This window comes from Lissotriton helveticus, chromosome 2_2 (genome assembly GCF_964261635.1).
Source record: "Lissotriton helveticus chromosome 2_2, aLisHel1.1, whole genome shotgun sequence".
Classification (NCBI taxonomy): Eukaryota; Metazoa; Chordata; class Amphibia; order Caudata; family Salamandridae; genus Lissotriton; species Lissotriton helveticus.
Window position 1 is genome coordinate 485603823 of NC_136060.1, and position 18754 is coordinate 485622576.

Below are 18754 nucleotides of genomic sequence, written 5' to 3' on the forward strand. Positions count from 1 at the left end.
CGGGAGAAGGAAGAGTGAGGCGAAGAGAAAAAAGAAAAATCACTACCAGTGGGATTATGAAGGCGCCAGATATCCTGAAGATGAGAGATGGAACACATGTTAAGCATTTGTTTATGGGATTTTGGAGGCCGAAACTGGAATGAAGAATTCCTATCTAAGAGAGGATCCATTGGTAAATTAAAATCGCCACCAACAATGAGGTTACCAGCATGTGGGGTGTTATTCAAGGTGTTGGTAATGGCTTTCCAAAAAGCCGGATCATCAACATTCGGAGCATAAATATTCATAACATATAAATCGTGCTGGCCATCCGACAATTTAGACAACAACCACCGACCCTCAGAATCATGATTAGAAGAAATTATTGACAAACCAGAGGTCTTCGAGATTAAAGTAACAACTCCATTCCGTTTGCCGGAGGCATCAGAACAAGAAACATCTGAAACCCAATCTTTCTTTAGAAACAAGGCCTCTCTAATAGTGATCTTGGACTCTTGAAAAAGAACCAAATCTGCAGAGAGAGACTTACAATAGTCCAAAATTTTTGACCTCTTCACCGGATGATTCAACCCCTTAACATTAAGGGATAACACATTTAAGCCTGGCATAAAGCAAGAGAGGGGTAAACAGAAGACGACACTGATATCAGAAAGAGAAAATAAGTCATAAAGACAAGGGACCACTCATGAAACAAACGAAAGACAGTGGGAGCGTGCCTGTGGGAGAACCAGGAGAAACAAAGAGAAAGAAAAGATGAGAAGAGAATAGAAAGGAGAGCGAAAAGATGTAGAAGGGAAGGTCTAAAAAAGACCCACATCATGCAAGGGAGAACGTGGAAAAAGCGAGCATAGGCCCCGAACAGGGAGCAATATTGGTTAAAAACAGTAGCCCAATTCTAAAATATAACAGCTGATAGCATGAAAAACAGAGCAGGTAATAAGGAACAAATACTGTCGAAAAAAACATCGTAACAATGTAAAGAACAAAAATTGATAATGAAAAAGTGCTACATTGCGATATAAGGTAAAAGAACCAGCTAGCGAAGGGGCTAGCTAGGGTATGTCACAATAATAAAATAAATATCAACCAAAAACTCATAGGAGAAAAAAGCCAAAATAGTAGAAACCGTGACATGAATAAAATACAAATTGTAAAAACTAACTACCTATTGAAAGAGCAAAGTCTCACAACATATGTCATTAGTATGCAGTTGAATTATAAAAGAAATAAGAGATGTAAGAAAAAGAAACTAGCAAAGACAGTTCCGTAATTGAGTAGAAAGAGAAAGAAGAGAAATAAAGGAACCAGGGAGAGAAATATCAAACCTAATAGTGAAGAGAACTATACCAAATACAATATACTAATATCTTAGCAGTATAAACATCGTAGCAGTATAAATATGAGGAAAGAATAAGAGTATTAGGAGAAGTAAGAACACAAGAAATATAGAAGATACATCCGAACAATTAGATAAATGCAAGGCATATAATATACTCATATGAAAAAGAAATAATCACATCATAAATGAGGAAGAGGCATAACTGTATAGGATAAGAGTAAGAACGTCAGATATATAAGGAAGAAAGTAGGACTGTAAGGTAGCAGAGAAGGAGAAAAAGAGGAAAAATGATCGATAAAAAGAAAGAGAAAAAAGGTACGTATTAGAAAAAGGAAAGAACCGTTAGAGAAGAGGAAAGGAGGGACAGAGAAGGACGACAGCAAGAACCAACCAAGCCAGAATGTGGATATGAGCACAATACAAGGTAAGAGAACATTTGAAAGCCAAACAGTGTTCACATAGAAAAAGAAACATACGACGAAGAGAGAAAATCGAGAATAACATGAAGAAAAAGAAGACCAGAGTAAGCACAAATAAAGCAAGAAGGAGAGACCAACAAAGAAGCCAACAAGAGAGAGATCAGAAGCAGGCTTTCAGACAGAAACAACCAAAAACAAACAAGAAACAGTTCAAGTTCCCGAAGAACCAGGAGACTGCGAGGTTGCTCTTTGGATTTCCATCTCTATCTCCAACTGGTTGTCCAGGAATGTAGCCAAGTCCGCAGGTTCATCGAAGATTCTAGTGCGACCTTTATGAGTGATGCGAAATTTTGAAGGACCAGCAAAAGAAAAAGGAATTCCCATTTCAGACAGACGTTTCCGCAGATTTAGGAAGCCTTTCCTTCTTATAACTGTGTCTCTGGCAAAGTCTTGTGAAATGGAGATGCGATGACCTTCCCAGCTGACTTGTTTGACTTTCCTCATATGAGAGAGAATCCGCTCCGTGTGCTGATGGCGTAGAGGCTTAAAAATAATTGCTCTTGGCTGGGTTGCTGCCTTAGGTCGAAACGTTGGAACACGGTGTGCTCTTTCAATCTCAAACTCTCTGTGAAAGGAGATTTGTAAAGTGTCCGGGATCCACTGAGATAAGAACTCTATCATAGAAGAAGCAGCCTTCTCCGAATCCTCCGGAACACCAAAAATGCGCAGATTAGATCTACGATTACGGTCCTCCTGCTCAGTGAGATCTCTGCGCAATGCCGCCATTGAGCGCTCCAAGTGGGTGAGAGATCTGGACTGCTTGTGCATACCATCCTCAGCAGAACTAATTCGTGATTCTGTGGCTGACACACGAAGAGAAAGGGCTTTAAAGTCATTCCTGATAGCAGAGACCTCCACTTGTAACAAGTCTGTGTTAGTTTTAGTTGACTGCGCAATATCATGTACCTCGTTAAGGCGCGCCAAAATGGTATCCAGCGTGGAAGCAGTGTCTGCCTGAGGAGACTCGGGCGACGGAGAGAGTGATTTGAGTCTTTTCAACGACGAGCCCACATCTTTTAAGTCTTTGGCGGTCGTAGACCAATTCATAATTGCAGTTGTGAGGTAAAATACTGCAAGAGTACCACTTGATAAAAAAAGGTACACAGGAATTGCGCAGAATGACACAGAGAATACTAAGTGGGCGCCCACGGTAATGTGTGCCAGGATATGGTAGCAGCGAAGGAATGCGCAAAGCAGGGAAATACAATAATAAAATAGCAGGAAAAAATATCAACACCTTGTATGGCAGAAGTGCACTGAGAGAAAAAAAAAAAAAGCGTCAGCAGCTTAAAAAACCAGCCAAGCAGCAATGAAATAAGGAAAAGAAGATACAAATGTTACCAGAAATAAGCCTCATGACAGGAACACCCTAGGAAGCCAGGCGACGCTGCAAAATTGTATCCATAGCGGCGCCTCTGAGGTAAAATGACAGGAACGTCAATAGCGGGAAAATGGCGGCCGCTCGTCAGGAATGCGAGCGCTTTTGAAGAGTGCGGCGGAATTCATATATCTGGTGAGCCAAACCACAGGAAAATAGCCTCATGCAACTCCCCTCATGTTCCGCTGGAGAGGTGTGCCTTTTCCGCGAAGAAGGGCAGCCAGAAGCGGAGAAAAGCTCTCAAAGGGCCGAACTCGCTACGGAGCTCAAGCGCAACCCGCCATGTAGAAGCGGCGCGCAAGCCACGCCCCGATACCTTGGAGTATTAACCTTGGTCTCACCTTTCAGTAGTTAGCACAACTGAAGGGTTAGCTTGTAACCCTGCCAGTGGCGGCTGATGCTTAACGGGGGTGGCGAGGAGGGTGTAGTGAAGAAAAAAGAATCGACTTGCCTTCATGCTGGCCGCTGCCTCTCGGTCCTCAACGCAGGAACTAGGAGTCCGGAAGCTCCCAGGCTCCTCTAGACAACCACAATGCTCTTATAAGTGTGTAAGCCAGTTGGATCCAATAAACAATGATCTTCTTAAAGTACCCTATGTTCTTGATTTCGCAACAAAGATTAAAATATGTGCTCAGTCAATCCGTTTGTTGCTTCTTTGAAGGAGAACTGAGCTAAATCAGATGTCTAAAAAGCGAGTTCTAGAATCCATTCAGAAGATGAATGTGCGCCTTTCCTTGCATTTTGCCTGTGGAACCTATTTAATTAAGACTGAAGCACATTAAATACAGGGACCTGGGTGGAGGACGGTGCGGTCAGTTTGGATACGATGAACAACTTGTACCATTTGTTGAATTCCAGTACTACTATGTCTTCACAGTAACTGAATCATATTCTTTTAGTCTGCTTACTGAAAGCTTCCAGAACTCAGGAGCAATGTCGCTGATCAGCCTTGCAGCTGAAAAATGGAAGGATTTGTAAAGTTATAAACATTCATTTGTTAAAATGTCTGAACCAGATAGATGAGAAGCCTCTGAAGTGTAAGGCATCTATTTCACAGGGAAAAAAAGATTTTATATACTACATCTCTAACCAAGCATGGGCAAGATTTTAAACTCGACATCTCTACAAAGCATGATCAGAGAGAAGGGGGTTGGCCTAACGGCTAAGGCGCTCGACCTCGGACCTGGGGATCTGGGTTCGAGTTTCGGTAACGACGCCAAAAAACCCCTGTGATTCTGGGCAAATCACTTAATCTCCCCGTGCCTAAAATGAAAGTGTGTCCTCATGTAACGTAACTGGTGCTATGTAAAGCGCTCTGATAACTGATTCGGTTCGGTTCTAGTTCGCGCTATATAAAACTCTGCAATAATAATAATAATAACTCGAAGGTATCCCAGGGCGATATCGCACTGAGTCGGCTACTTGTATGATTTTGCTCAGTGCTGTCCTCACAGTCCGGTTAGTTCGAGGTCAAGGTTATCGGACAGTGACACTGTAACTACTGCATATGGTTGTCTTAATCTCCAGTCACAAATTAAGGATATACTTACAAAATAACATCTTCTGTTTCCAAGGTAGCGGTGTAATCCTAGTACATGTTTAGTGTGGCTGATACAGTGTAAAATTCTATTTAGAATACAGATGAATCGGTGTGCCTAGCATTGGCAACATTAAAACACAAATTAATGGGAAAGTCTGTCGAGTCAACCTTATTCTGATTTTCTGTTCACTGCCCCATTATATACACACTTCCCAAATTCCGCTGGAAGTTGGTGACTATAGAAGGGGTTCCTTCCTGTTGCTGGAATCTGTGTCCATGGAGATACCTTGGCAGGTTCGCTTCTTAATCTGCCATCACAACCAGTGGGCTACTATAGTCCCTAATGCAAGTTTTCTTTTCTTGTTGACAGGCTGAAGGGAGTGTAAAAACTGAGGGGGCGTTCCATGTCACCATGCTCCCTGGGGACGGAGTGGGTCCTGAGCTCATGCAGTCGGTCAAAGAGGTGTTCAAGGTGAGTCCGTTTGTCTTCTATCGTGTAATGTGCCCATGATCCATTCTCTGGTTCCTTGACATTGGAGCAGTGTTCTTACCCCCAGTGTCTGTGCTCCGCAGGCTGCAGGCGTGCCCGTTGTGTTTGACGAGTTTCACGTCAGCGAAGTGCAGACCACAGCCTCGGATAAGAAGCTAGAGGAGGTTCTGAACTCGATGAAGGCTAACCGCGTCGCCATCAAAGGTACGGGAGGCTGCGTTGCACTGAGTTACACTGTGGTCCTTTAAAAATGGTTGAAAATGTTGTGTACTCAGAAATTAAAGTCGAATGAATGGCTCAAAGATGTGATATATGTTGCACTCTCTTGTCGTAGCGTCTGCAAAAGTAAATACTTACCCATCCGTTACTTTACCAGCATCTCTTACACAGACCCTAGCTATTGACCCCACCCCTAACCATAGACTCACCCTAGGCATTAACATTACCTTAATACAGTCCTTACTCTAATCCCACTCCTGACACTAACCCTTAGCACCCTCCCAGTCCTATGTTTAACCTTGTGTCCACCATTGTCCTTACCCATCCATTACCATCACTGTCACCTAACCCCTAATCCTATCCGCCGACATCTCTAACTTTAGACGTAAACCTTACCCTGCACCTCACCTACCCAAACGTTTGCCTAGCCTCAATCCTCCCACTGACCCCCTTCCCTTACCCTAACTAATAATCGCAATCCTTTCCTTTTTTCTTACTGAAATCCATACCAGAAATCTTAATAATAGCTCATTTAATATGCAAAGGATAATTTTCGATTTTTTTTATTTATTATAATCCCACTTTTTTTGGTACATTTATTCTAAGTTTACGTCAGTTTTACTGTGACTCGTGTTGCGCTGTTGTTCATTTTTGTTTCAAACCCTTTAATGGTTGCAACAGGAGTTTGTATCCCGCTCATCCTGCCGGCTCTCTCCTGATGCTCTGTGTTGCTTCCTGCCTCTCACATACATTTGAGATGCTGTTTCATGGTCCACCTGCAAACTTAGGGCCTGATTTAGATCTTTGTGGACGGGTTACTCCTGCACAATGCTAACAAATAACCCACCTGCCATATAAATCCTATTCTATCCTAGGGGATATTTTGGCAGGTGGTTTATCGATCACCGTTGTGAAGGAGTAACATATCCGCCAAGACCTAAATCATACCCTTACTTTTTCATAGGAGCTGCTGGCAGTACCCGCGCCTTTCACAAACTGTCGGCCATTGCTCTACGTCGCCTGTAGCACTACCTTTTGCATTAATCTTTGCTTATCATTGCATAGAGCAGTGAATTCCATTGCATTATACCCTTCCATTCAGCCATCTGCAATGTAGTAGACTGTCCCATGCATTTACCACCACCAACTGGACCTTCACAATAAAAGTGCCGCCTTTGACTCGTGCACCTTCAGCTAATCAGTCACTGCTTAGTGGCAGCCAACATTATTGTGTTATCATTGTTTTGTACAAATAGGGCTCGACAATTCCACTTGCCCGCTCGCATTTCTGAGGGAGGATTGATTACGTCGAGCTATTTTTAGGTCCTACTCGCTAGAAAGGGCGAGTAGGACCAAAAAATAGCTCGACCTCATCAACTTTTGTCCTCTGTCTTTGAAAACAGAGCAAAAGTGACAAGATAACAAGATTTAAAGGCATATTTATTGCTCACAAAGGGAATGAGCAATAGAGATGCCTTTAAATCTTGTTAACCTGTCACTTTTGCTCCGTTTTCAGAGACGGAGGTCAAGTAGGTTGCAGTTGAGTCGAGGGGATTTTTATTTTATACAGTCGCCTCTTCTGAACCGGTACTCGGTAGAATGGGAGGGGGTTGTCGGTATCCTCCGCTGTGGTTCTCGTGGCTCCCAGCCGCCGCTCCCGGTGTCTTCTGGGAGGTGTAGGCCGCTCTTCCGCCGTTTTCCAAGATGATTCCGAAACCGACCGGAAGGAAAGAAACCAGTATTAGCCTGGCGCTGATAAGTCGTTTGATAGGGGAAGGGGGTGGAGACACACACGTGCAGATAACGTACCCCTGTACAAGTGGCGGTAAGGTGAGGGGGGGGGGTAGGTGTGCAGGGTGTGCCGAGTGTTTCATCAGAGAGGTTTGCTCCACTTACGACCCGCCCAACCCGTGAAGCGTGACCGTACCTGTTCTAGCCACACTTCTCGGGAAGTGTGGCTGGGCGATGCGCCTTCCCGTTGGCCTCCTGGCTTGTCGTTGTAGTCTCTGTCTCCGCGTCCTGCGTTTTCCAAGCTCCGCTCTTCTACGCTCGCCTCCTCCGTCCTCCGCTCGTCCTTGCTCGCCACCTCCGTCCTCCGAACTTCCTCTCTCGCCTCCTCCGTCCTTTGCTCGTCCTGGCTCGCCTCCTCCGTCCTCTGATCTTCCTCTCTCGCCTCCTCCGTCCTCGAACTCCACTCCGCTCCGTCCTCTCGCCACCACTCTCCTTCTCCGCCTCCGGGTGTATCACACACCTGTGTGGTGTTTGGGTTGGGTTTTACCAGTGGCAGGTGGGTGGGGTCAGGTTCCAGCTCCGCCCAATTAAAGTAACACGGGTCCTTTTCGTACATCCCGGGGTTATAGGCAGCGTCCGTCGTCTTCCAGGAGTCTGTGTGCTGTTCGGAAAGAGGGGAGACATTAACAGGTAAGCCTGGAGGGCCCGAGTCCGGGTCCCCCTCGTCACATTACATTTAAAGACCTGACAACCATAGTTGGTTGGTTCTTCTCAAGGAATAATTGGAAAAAAAAATTATTCTTCATGCCAGGAAACAGATTAGAATTGGAAGGATTACAAGCGCACCCTGCAAGGGAGTTGGGGACTTACCCGTATAGATGTTTGTGAAAGTAGTGATAAATAGTGCTATTTTGATACACATTAGATCAGTAACTTTGGCCCAAAGATTTTGGGGTATTATTGCAGGTTAACCAGGAGACCTGGGACATTTCCCCACTCTGAGCCTGTTAATTCCTTCATGTATGAAAGCTTTGCACAGGTGCTCCCATGATAAATTGCAAAAGAGAGCACTGGTTTACTCACCAACGCAAAGACGTGTGCACTTGGCTAAATTGCAAAGTGTTGCACAAACTCCCCTCTAAGTTTAGTAAACGTGTACCTTATTGGTGAATGGCATATTGAATGCTCATTATTCCTGCAACATATTGGAAATTCCTTTACCAGGGGTTCTCCACATATTCTAGTAACATTGGTCAAAATGATTTAAAGCTCCCTTTCCAGGGGATGTGATGTGTCTCCAAGGTCTTTTGGTGTACAATGATAAATAGTGCTTTTTATGGCTCAATATCACACTACCTTTGTGCAGACTTGTTAGCATGGAAAACCAATTTACACTTTGCTATTTTCTAGAATGCCCCATTTACCACATTTGGCAAATCTTAATATGTTCAGCAAGGTTTCTCGATGCCACTGAAATGCAGATTCTGCTGATTCCATAATGATCCTTTAAGGAAATCTGCTGGCAAGCACCACCGTTTCAGAGATCTGTACTAAGTAGTAATCAACATGCATCTTTAAGAGACTTGGGCAGAGCTATGGAAGAAAAGTGTTTTTTTAATTTCTAAACTGTATGACATTCATTTAAAATTAAAATAAGAAATGCCCTGCTCCATAACTGTTAAACTTGCCATACGTGTACATTTAAATCTCGCACAAAAGTATACCTCCTGGTGGAGATGCATCATCTATGCAGGCTCTCGCCTTATCTTCCTCAGACACTTTTCACCATTTCACATAATCTGCAAACCCTGTTAAACACGTGAACCCACAAAGCATGTTATGATTATCATGTCTTTTCTCTTGCAGGTATCCCCATTTTAGGAGACAAGTTAATCATTTAGGAGTGAATGTGTGACTAATATAGAATACATGTTTATTTTAATGTTATTATTTCTTTGCAAATTGCTGAATAAGTCTGCTTGAATGTATTCACAGTATTTAGTCTCTGCTGAGTATTCTGTTCTAAATAATTGTTACTAAGTTATGGCAAACGTTTCATAGAAAGCCGATAACTGTGTGTTTGGCTTATTGCCTTTATTCACAGAACAAGGTCCTTAGGCGGCTATCGCTTGATTATGTTATCCTAAAATATTCAACACCATCTAAATAATGTTATAAAAGCCAGGCCTAGGGTGTAAAGGGTTAGAAAGGAACCTTTGTTCCAGGCGACAACGGATGAGACAGGCCACTCATGATCCCATCACCCACTTTTAGCTATAGGCTCCTGGTAAGGCTTTCAGCCTTTACTTGCTGTGATTGTCAGTCAGCTGTGAGCACAAGGCGAGAAAAGCTGGCGCTTCTATTAAGTTGAACATACGCCTTATTATTCAAAAAGTATGCTTTTGTGAACATCTCTGAAACCTAAATTAGGCTTTATTTTCTCTTTTGTGCTAGATTAGTTAATAAGTAGAAATAGAAGCATGGAGGTAGAGTTACTAAAAGAAAATCATTCAGTAAATGTGTTGGAACTTTTCTTGTTGTTTACGCTTTTGGTAAACATTGCAGCTGCCATTCTATTTATCATTTTAGTTACAATCCTATTGTGAGCACTAGGGTAAGATTTTGATTTTGAAAATTAATCTTTAAAATGTATCCCTTGTTTTCTAGTACATTGAGTTTATTCCTTAATGAAAGAGGTCTTGGGAGAGAGGACACACTTGTGGTGTGACTCCTAATTGGAGTCAAGGCCCTGCTGTTGATCGTCTTATCATTATTTGGAACACTTCTGTAGGGTGGGATTCACTGGGGTATTCACAGGCCAGGCCAGGAAATTCTGGTCAAGGGAACGCTAGTACCACCATCACCACCAGAGCCTTTAAAATACTTTTATCACTGCACAAAGGAATTGTAATATTGTTCGCCCGGTGCAAAGCAGAAGCTCACTTTGTATGTTAACACCTTATATAAAATAGACCAGCAACAATGATTGGTAATCGACCAGCATAGTTTGTTAAATCTTTGGAAACCGAAACCTCTGTTTCATGCTCAAGTAGATATCAAGCCCGTCATGCACATTAATGTTCTACATTGGCGGTGTATTTCTTATATCTCTTTCTCTTCTTTGCCTCTCTCTCCTGTTTCTCCTCTCACACTGGAGGGTCTTGTGGTTGTTGTGTCTGTGTTTGGGGGAAAACTAGATCTGACCTTCTTGATGTCTAACTTTTCAGGGAAAATTAATACTCCCATGGAGAACAAGGGTGAGCTGACCTCCTATGAAATGAAACTGCGGTATGTGACGCCTTGCTTGGCTAAATCTTTGGACTTCTATGTGAATTCTGACACCTTTGAGAATCAAAGTGTATTTGGAGACAACTGAATCGAATATTAACAGCATTATTTCCTTTCCCAGACGCAAGCTGGACCTCTTTGCCAATGTGGTGCATGTGAACAGCTTACCCGGGTATAAAACCAGGCACAACAACCTGGACCTTGTGATCATCCGAGAGCAGACCGAGGGAGAGTACAGCTCCCTGGAGCATGAGGTAGGCGGGACTGTTCAGAAAGAGATTCCTGTTAACATAACATTTACATTGCAGATCTATAAATAAATATCCACAATGTAAGAATATTTACAAGACGTTAATATCCATATAAGTAAAAAACATGAAAAATGTACTGCAGATGTTCAAAACCTCTGATTTCACTAGCCCTCCCAAAAAAAGACATTTGCTAAATAAAAATCTACATTTAAGGTACAATTGGTACAAAATATAACAAGCATTGAAAATGCAATAGGTCTCGCAATAGAAGAGTTTGACATTTTTCGTTTTGCAAATGGATGAGTGGCGTTGCGTGGATGAGTGGCGTTGCGTGGGTGAGTGGCGTTGCGTGGCTGAGTGGCGTTGCGTGGCTGAGTGGCGTTGCGTGGCTGAGTGGCGTTGCGTGGCTGAGTGGCGTTGCGTGGCTGAGTGGCGTTGCGTGGCTGAGTGGCGTTGCGTGGCTGAGTGGCGTTGCGTGGCTGAGTGGCGTTGCGTGGCTGAGTGGCGTTGCGTGGCTGAGTGGCGTTGCATGTGTGTGTGGCGTTGCATGTGTGTGTGGCGTTGCATGTGTGTGTGGCGTTGCATGTGTGTGGCGTTGCGTGTGTGAGTGGCGTTGCGTGTGTGAGTGGCGTTGCATGTGTGAGTGGCATTGCGTGTGTGAGTGGCGTTGCGTGGGTGAGTGGCGTTGCGTGGGTGAGTGGCGTTGCGTGGGTGAGTGGCGTTGCGTGGGTGAGTGGCGTTGCGTGGGTGAGTGGCGTTGCGAGGGTGAGTGAATGGTTAGCTGTTGCTTATGCGACGTATAGCACTTAATACTAAAGTAGGCAGACCTTAGCCTTTGTGAGAATAATAGCAAAATAAAAATAAAAACCAGATCAAGTCAAGGACGCAAACGGCACCATGCTATTGTTTATTTACTCAGATGATTTGCATAAAAATGTAACTTGTGAGCACGTTTCTCTAACTCTCCAATAATCCCATTACAACACTTTGCACAAATGAGATTGGGACTCATCCTTCCGAAGTCGAGAAAAATGTGCAACGCTGTGTTGTAGTTAATTTTTTTAATTAACAAAATGCAAATAATGTGGAGAGATTTCAAGTGATTCAGGAATGGGCGCCCGTGTAAAGAGAAAGTACGGCCGGCCTGGGCGGTGATGGTGACCAATTAATGGCACTTAAGACAACTTAACGAAAATTTCTGGAAAGGTAGAGAAGAATTGAAAACTTTAACAAGCAGTGAGACATACAGCTTATATTTTGGATGCACTCTGTTAAAACGCAGCAAATTATTTGAAAAGCGCAGTAAACATAGCGCAGCAACATGTACATGTTGATACAGTCTTATGTCCGGTAAAATATCAACATTAACCTTGCCTCATGTGTGGCTGATAGAGACGCCGTCGGGCATGTGGAATTTCTTTGGCAGCGGAGACCTACATGATAAATTAAAGTATCCGATCCACTACTGAGCATAATGCCGAATGAAGCAAGCATCGCGTAAAAGTATTGTAAGCACGTTTCTCTAACTCTCCAATAATCCCATTACAACACTTTGCACAAATGAGATTGGGACTCATCCTTCCGAAGTCGAGAAAAATGTGCATCGCTGTGTTGTAGTTAATTTTTTTAATTAACAAAATGCAAATAATGTGGAGAGATTTCAAGTGATTCAGGAATGGGCGCCCGTGTAAAGAGAAAGTACGGCCGGCCTGGGCGGTGATGGTGACCAATTAATGGCACTTAAGACAACTTAACGAAAATTTCTGGAAAGGTAGAGAAGAATTGAAAACTTTAACAAGCAGTGAGACATACAGCTTATATTTTGGATGCACTCTGTTAAAACGCAGCAAATTATTTGAAAAGCGCAGTAAACATAGCGCAGCAACATGTACATGTTGATACAGTCTTATGTCCGGTAAAATATCAACATTAACCTTGCCTCATGTGTGGCTGATAGAGACGCCGTCGGGCATGTGGAATTTCTTTGGCAGCGGAGACCTACATGATAAATTAAAGTATCCGATCCACTACTGAGCATAATGCCGAATGAAGCAAGCATCGCGTAAAAGTATTGTGAGCACGTTTCTCTAACTCTCCAATAATCCCATTACAACACTTTGCACAAATGAGATTGGGACTCATCCTTCCGAAGTCGAGAAAAATGTGCAACGCTGTGTTGTAGTTAATTTTTTTAATTAACAAAATGCAAATAATGTGGCGAGATTTCAAGTGATTCAGGAATGGGCGCCCGTGTAAAGAGAAAGTACGGCCGGCCTGGGCGGTGATGGTGACCAATTAATGGCACTTAAGACAACTTAACGAAAATTTCTGGAAAGGTAGAGAAGAATTGAAAACTTTAACAAGCAGTGAGACATACAGCTTATATTTTGGATGCACTCTGTTAAAACGCAGCAAATTATTTGAAAAGCGCAGTAAACATAGCGCAGCAACATGTACATGTTGATACAGTCTTATGTCCGGTAAAATATCAACATTAACCTTGCCTCATGTGTGGCTGATAGAGACGCCGTCGGGCATGTGGAATTTCTTTGGCAGCGGAGACCTACATGATAAATTAAAGTATCCGATCCACTACTGAGCATAATGCCGAATGAAGCAAGCATCGCGTAAAAGTATTGTGAGCACGTTTCTCTAACTCCAATAATCCCATTACAACACTTTGCACAAATGAGATTGGGACTCATCCTTCCGAAGTCGAGAAAAATGTGCAACGCTGTGTTGTAGTTAATTTTTTTAATTAACAAAATGCAAATAATGTGGAGAGATTTCAAGTGATTCAGGAATGGGCGCCCGTGTAAAGAGAAAGTACGGCCGGCCTGGGCAGTGATAGGGGAGGAGGGAGGAGAAATGCGAGTCACGGCAGCAGCAGCCTTTGATGTGCCTGCCGGCCGGCCGTGAATAATTAGGGGGTGAGAAATGCGCTCGGAGGGCTGCCTTTGATGTGGTAATGCGAGGCAGGCAGGCAGGCGGCTGGTGGCATTGTGCACGCGCTTTTTAGGGCTTGCGCAAGCGCAATGACCTAAAAAGCACATGCACTTGAAGGAATCGCCAGTGGAATCGCCAGTGGTGGTTAACCTCTGTTTAAGCCACAATAGAGCTTCGCCAGCTATGCGCTGAAGCGCATCAGCAGGCGAGCCCTAAAAATGTGGGATTTGTTCTAAAAACAAACAAAAACACATTTGAGGCCATTTCTAGTTGAAATAAAAGTCAAAATGGATTACTTACACAAAGTAAAAGCCGAGTTTTTCATAATTTTACTGCAGCAGGGTAGGGCGATAAACAACATTCAGATGGGGGCCACAGAAATTGTAAATAAGGTGGTGCTTAGGATATGCCATAAGGTGGCAGAGCAGCTGCATACGCAAGAACAGGTGGGAAGTGAGTGAGTAGCAGACCAAGTAAAGAGGAAAAGGCTTGTACCCAATAAAGGGCTGGTACATTAATTTTGTAAAAAAATAGAAATGACCAAGTGGTACAGCAGGAAAATAGTGAAAAGGTGCTGCTGAAAAAAAGTGGTAGAAGGGTTGATCCTCTTGTTTTAAACATGTAAATTTGTTTTTTAAATATATTTCAGCTTTACAGCATTTGTTTAGTTTGTTGTTTTTGTAATTTTCTGCTATTAAGGTGCAACGATTTCTTCAAGAATAATCTTCAATATTTTTTCATTCTAATCAAGTATTACTATAAGTTGCATTTACAAAATAACATGTATTCATCGGGTACCATTGGAGGCACTAGAAAACTGTCACTCAATAGAGAAACAGTCTGTAAGGATTGCATCACAGTTAAAATCCATCAGTCTGTCCAGTGTGCAGAGGGTAATTGCCTTAATCAGTCCCCAGACTTAGGATCTTATTGACATGACTAGTAAGAAGGAGGAAACCACTGTAATAAGCATCCGGTTCTCCTTCCTTCAACTCTGCATGTGTCTCCCTGATCCTTTTCAGTGGTTCCTTTCTTCTCGAGTGCAGGTTATGTTTCAAGCAAATGTTGCAGAATGCTTGCACCTCTTTCCTGAGTTGGCCACTGGCCTGAAATATCTAAGAGTTGTGGCGTTGGAAGCAACCATCTAAGCAAAGAAAGACCATTACATCTTGAAGGCCAGGTTTGGAGGATATTAGGAAGAATGGCAACAGAGTTCAGTATGTTGGGTCTTGGAGTCTGTCCATTCAGCTCCCTCCTTGACTTGTGCCAGTTCTTCTGCCCACTTAGCTGTGTACTAATAACAACATTGAGGAGAGTCGCTGTGCCCGGTTTGTTATTGATGAAATAAAAATGATATTAAGCACTGACTAGACTGTTTTATTTGAAGGCTTCCTTCAGCTATGGAAATGGTGGTCTGTGCCCCACACATAACTGTTCCTCATTATGTTGACTTTTTTTTCTTGTGAACAGACGCAATGCATTTATGTATGTGGTATTTCTATAGTGCATATCTGGTGAAAAGGCAGTGCAGTGTTGTACAGGGTCAAAGACAAGCATGTGGTCAACAAGTGATAGAAGAGGTAGCTGGGTAGTGGACGGTTAATGCATTGTGTTGTTGTATACTGTAATGCATCTTCAACTCTTTCCTAAATTTGAGCAGTGTTGGGGTCCTTGTTGGATACAGGGATGCTGTTACAGATCCTGAGTGCATAGGTGGTTAAGTCCTGCTGCCTTATGTTTTTTTCATTTTTACAATTCTTGGTCTATAGTCTGATTGTGTCCTCGCTGCGGGTATGAAGAGAACTACCAGAGATGCTGAGCTTGTCTGTATGATAAGCAGGGGTGCTGGTTATGATTAGTCCTGGGTGTGAAATTCCACTCTGCTTGCTGAGTTTTTCCCGCTCCTCATAGAGTGCAGAGTTCCGTAAAACTCAGCTGAGCACAGTTTTACATGAAGTTGGAGAGCGAGGAAAATCTTACTCCAGACCCCTCCCGTCAAGATTTCTCAACATGGGCGGTTGTGGGTGGTCGCCACCGCTTGCTTTGTGAAACATTTCTTTATCGTTGAGGAAGCTGATGCTTGAGTAGAACATCTACTTGAGCGGCAGAAAGAAGCAACACCCTGTTGCTATGCACGTGGTACAGTTCGCACTGATTTTACAGCGCAGGACAATCACCCAGCGCTAAAAATCAGCACGAACAGTGCGACGTAACACACTCCAACACTTGCAGAACTCCGCTTAGCACGGAACTCCAACCAGGCCTAGTCATTATGGCTTTTTAAATGACGCATCTGGTTATGGACATGGTGCCAGCACCTTCCTAAGAGTTGACTCATACCTGAAATTCATGAGATGAAAACCGATGAGACATATGCTCAGCGCTCTGGCTGGAGGCAGGATCAGAGAAGGGGCAAGTTTAGCATCAGTGACACCCAGTGAGTAAGATGAAATTCTTGCTGATTTGTCAATGGTTGACTGCTTCCTAGAGTGTAGGTGCTACTTGCAGAGCCTGGTTTGGAGTTTTTGAAGTTGGGAGGAGTTTACCTTACCTGACCCCACTGGAGGTGTCTAAATCTGTCACCCAGAACCCTGGGACAATTGTGGGCACAACTACCAGTGTTGGAATGGGGTGGCCTTGTCAATAGCTAACAGACGTCCGGCACACTACAGTTTCAACAGGGAAAATAGTATTTACACAATTGTAGGTTGTGAAGAATGAGAGGAAATTTGGTGTAAAATGAAAGAATGCTTAGAGAGTTATTGGGTGTTAAGGATGAGAATGTTTAAATTATTTACTATAGACATGTGAGTATGTAGAATATCTTGGAGTGTAAAAGTATTATGCCTGTTAGTGTAAATTGAGTGCCAAATAGCACGAATCTAGGAAAACTTAAATAAGGACATCTTTATCTTAGGGAATAATGTTACTTCCAGAGTATTTCTTTACGCTGTTTCTCTTGTTTCATGGCCAGTGCATGAATTGTGTGTTTTCGGACGCATTGGCCTTTGTATCTCCTTTTAAATTTGATTAACAAACAATTATAGGAGTAAAGTATCCAGAAGTCTTATACTTATGGGACTTAAGGATGATTGCAACCGACTGGGACAAAATTCACAGAGGCACATATATCCATGTGAACAGTGTATGATAGATGGCTGTGTTTTGAAAAACAACTAGTGTGATCTCAGGATGTTGTCTCATTTGGATTGACTTCCAGGCAGAATAAGACTGGAGGGCCAGGAGGAGTATTAGACCCTGTCGCTTTTTTCCTAGCTACACAGCACGCAAAATAATGTGTGGTAGTACTTGCTTCTTTCTTTAATAGGCCCAATGATTTCTTATATCCTAGCATGGAATATGTGTACTCTGTGTCGAGACATTGTGATTCTGAAATGCTAACAGTAAGGGCTTGAAGTTGGGTTAAAGGTGAGAGCTGCAGTGATCGGTTCATAATCTCGCCTTGGTGGAGATTATAAAGGATTGCTCTTTTTGATGAAATTCTTGAAGATCTAACTGTATGTCAGGTGGCAAACAAAGCAAAACAGAGTGAGTAAGCAGGGATTCTTATGAGTTATTTGAGTAAAACCTAGAGGAATCAAACTTTATAATCGTGTAACTGAAGGGCTTGTGGCCTTAACATAAGACATGAAGAGAGACTCAGGAGTGGCCAAGATATGTTCACAAGTAAGACAGCAGGTGCACACAAGTATTCACAACTAACAGTTTAAAAATCCCATGAGGCCAGATGAGAATATCAGAGTAGGCTTGGAGCCTTTATTGGTTTCACTTATAAAGAGGGTAGGACGCGGACTGGGAGGCATGCTATAGATTTTTGGAAGTCCTCTTAGAGTATTGACTCCCAACCAGCATAATGTAATGTCAACACTGGTATCTGTCCTTCGGTAGCTAGTTATACACTAGCCAGATGCAAGCTAATGTTATAATAATTAGGAAAAAGGGAAAAAGCCAAACGTGAGCAAAATACAATAAAAAAAGTAATCAATAGGGCTTAATAAGGGATGCCTTGGAAAGGGGAAGATATTCCTGTACAGTAGCTTTGAGGCACTGGTATTGGATTTATGAGCAAGCTTACCTACAGACATTAAAATGGCAGCTTGTTTTATCGACTGACATACCTGTCATTTTTCTGCATTGCATGGTGTGTGGTAATTTCAGCTTTCTGGGGTTTGTTTTGTTCTGTGAATGTTCTGGCATTGGGTAAATTAGTTGATAAGTGGGTGAAATATTAATTTCCACTTCTTTTGCCCTATGCAGAGTGCAGACGGTGTCATCGAATGTCTAAAAATCATCACCAGAGAGAAGTCCAACCGGATTGCTAAGTTCGCCTTTGACTTCGCCACAAAGAAAGGCCGTTCCAAGGTCACAGCGGTGCACAAAGCCAACATCATGTAAGAAAAGGAACACAAAGCGTGGAGGGGAGGCAATGAATTGAAAGAATTATGTGGAGTTCCACAGGGGGTGAACGTTGTAGGATGTAATGCAATGAAAGGATCCAAGGCTCAGAACATTGTTGAGGTTCTAAGTAGAACCAAAGTCATAGATTAATGGTAGAGATCAACTGAAATAGAGTATGGTGGTTCTTACTTGTTTCTTTAAGAGACCCAATGATTTCTTATACTTTAGTATAGAAAATGTGTACTCTGTGTCTAGACATTGGGATTCTGAAATGCTAATAGTGTCTGCAGCAGACCTGTCTACGGCAACGCACTCAACCTGAGCCTCACCTGCCAACTCCAGAACATCCAGAATGCAGCCGCCAGACTAGTCCTTAACCTACCACGCCATTGCCACATCACCCAACACCTGCGGGCACTCCATCAAGTAGAGAATCACCTTCAAGCTTCTCACCCACGCCCGCAAAGCCCTCCACAATACCGGACCCGCCTACATAAACCACCGCCTCTCGTTCCACGCACCCCAAAAATCCCCAGGGGCCTTCAGTAAGATTACAATTGGAGGATCCATCCTCTGTGCCGTCTGAATCCCTGGAATCCGTTCCAGGTTCCGTACAGACTCTGGCACAGACTATCACACCGGCTTCTAGACCTTCATTGGTTCCTCCCTCATCA

The 18754-nt window shown here is 43.1% G+C and overlaps 1 protein-coding gene across 2 annotated transcripts in view; it reads left to right on the plus strand.

Moving 5' to 3' along the window:
* IDH3B (isocitrate dehydrogenase (NAD(+)) 3 non-catalytic subunit beta) overlaps positions 1–18754 on the plus strand; it is a 149500-nt gene that overhangs the window by 47829 nt on the left and 82917 nt on the right. For both annotated transcript variants that reach the window (XM_078678737.1, XM_078678736.1), the window contains exons 3-7: positions 5107–5208; positions 5310–5430; positions 10404–10464; positions 10586–10718; positions 17940–18073. In XM_078678737.1, coding sequence (XP_078534863.1) covers positions 5107–5208; positions 5310–5430; positions 10404–10464; positions 10586–10718; positions 17940–18073 — 551 coding nt within the window. The remainder of the gene's footprint in view (positions 1–5106; positions 5209–5309; positions 5431–10403; positions 10465–10585; positions 10719–17939; positions 18074–18754) is intronic.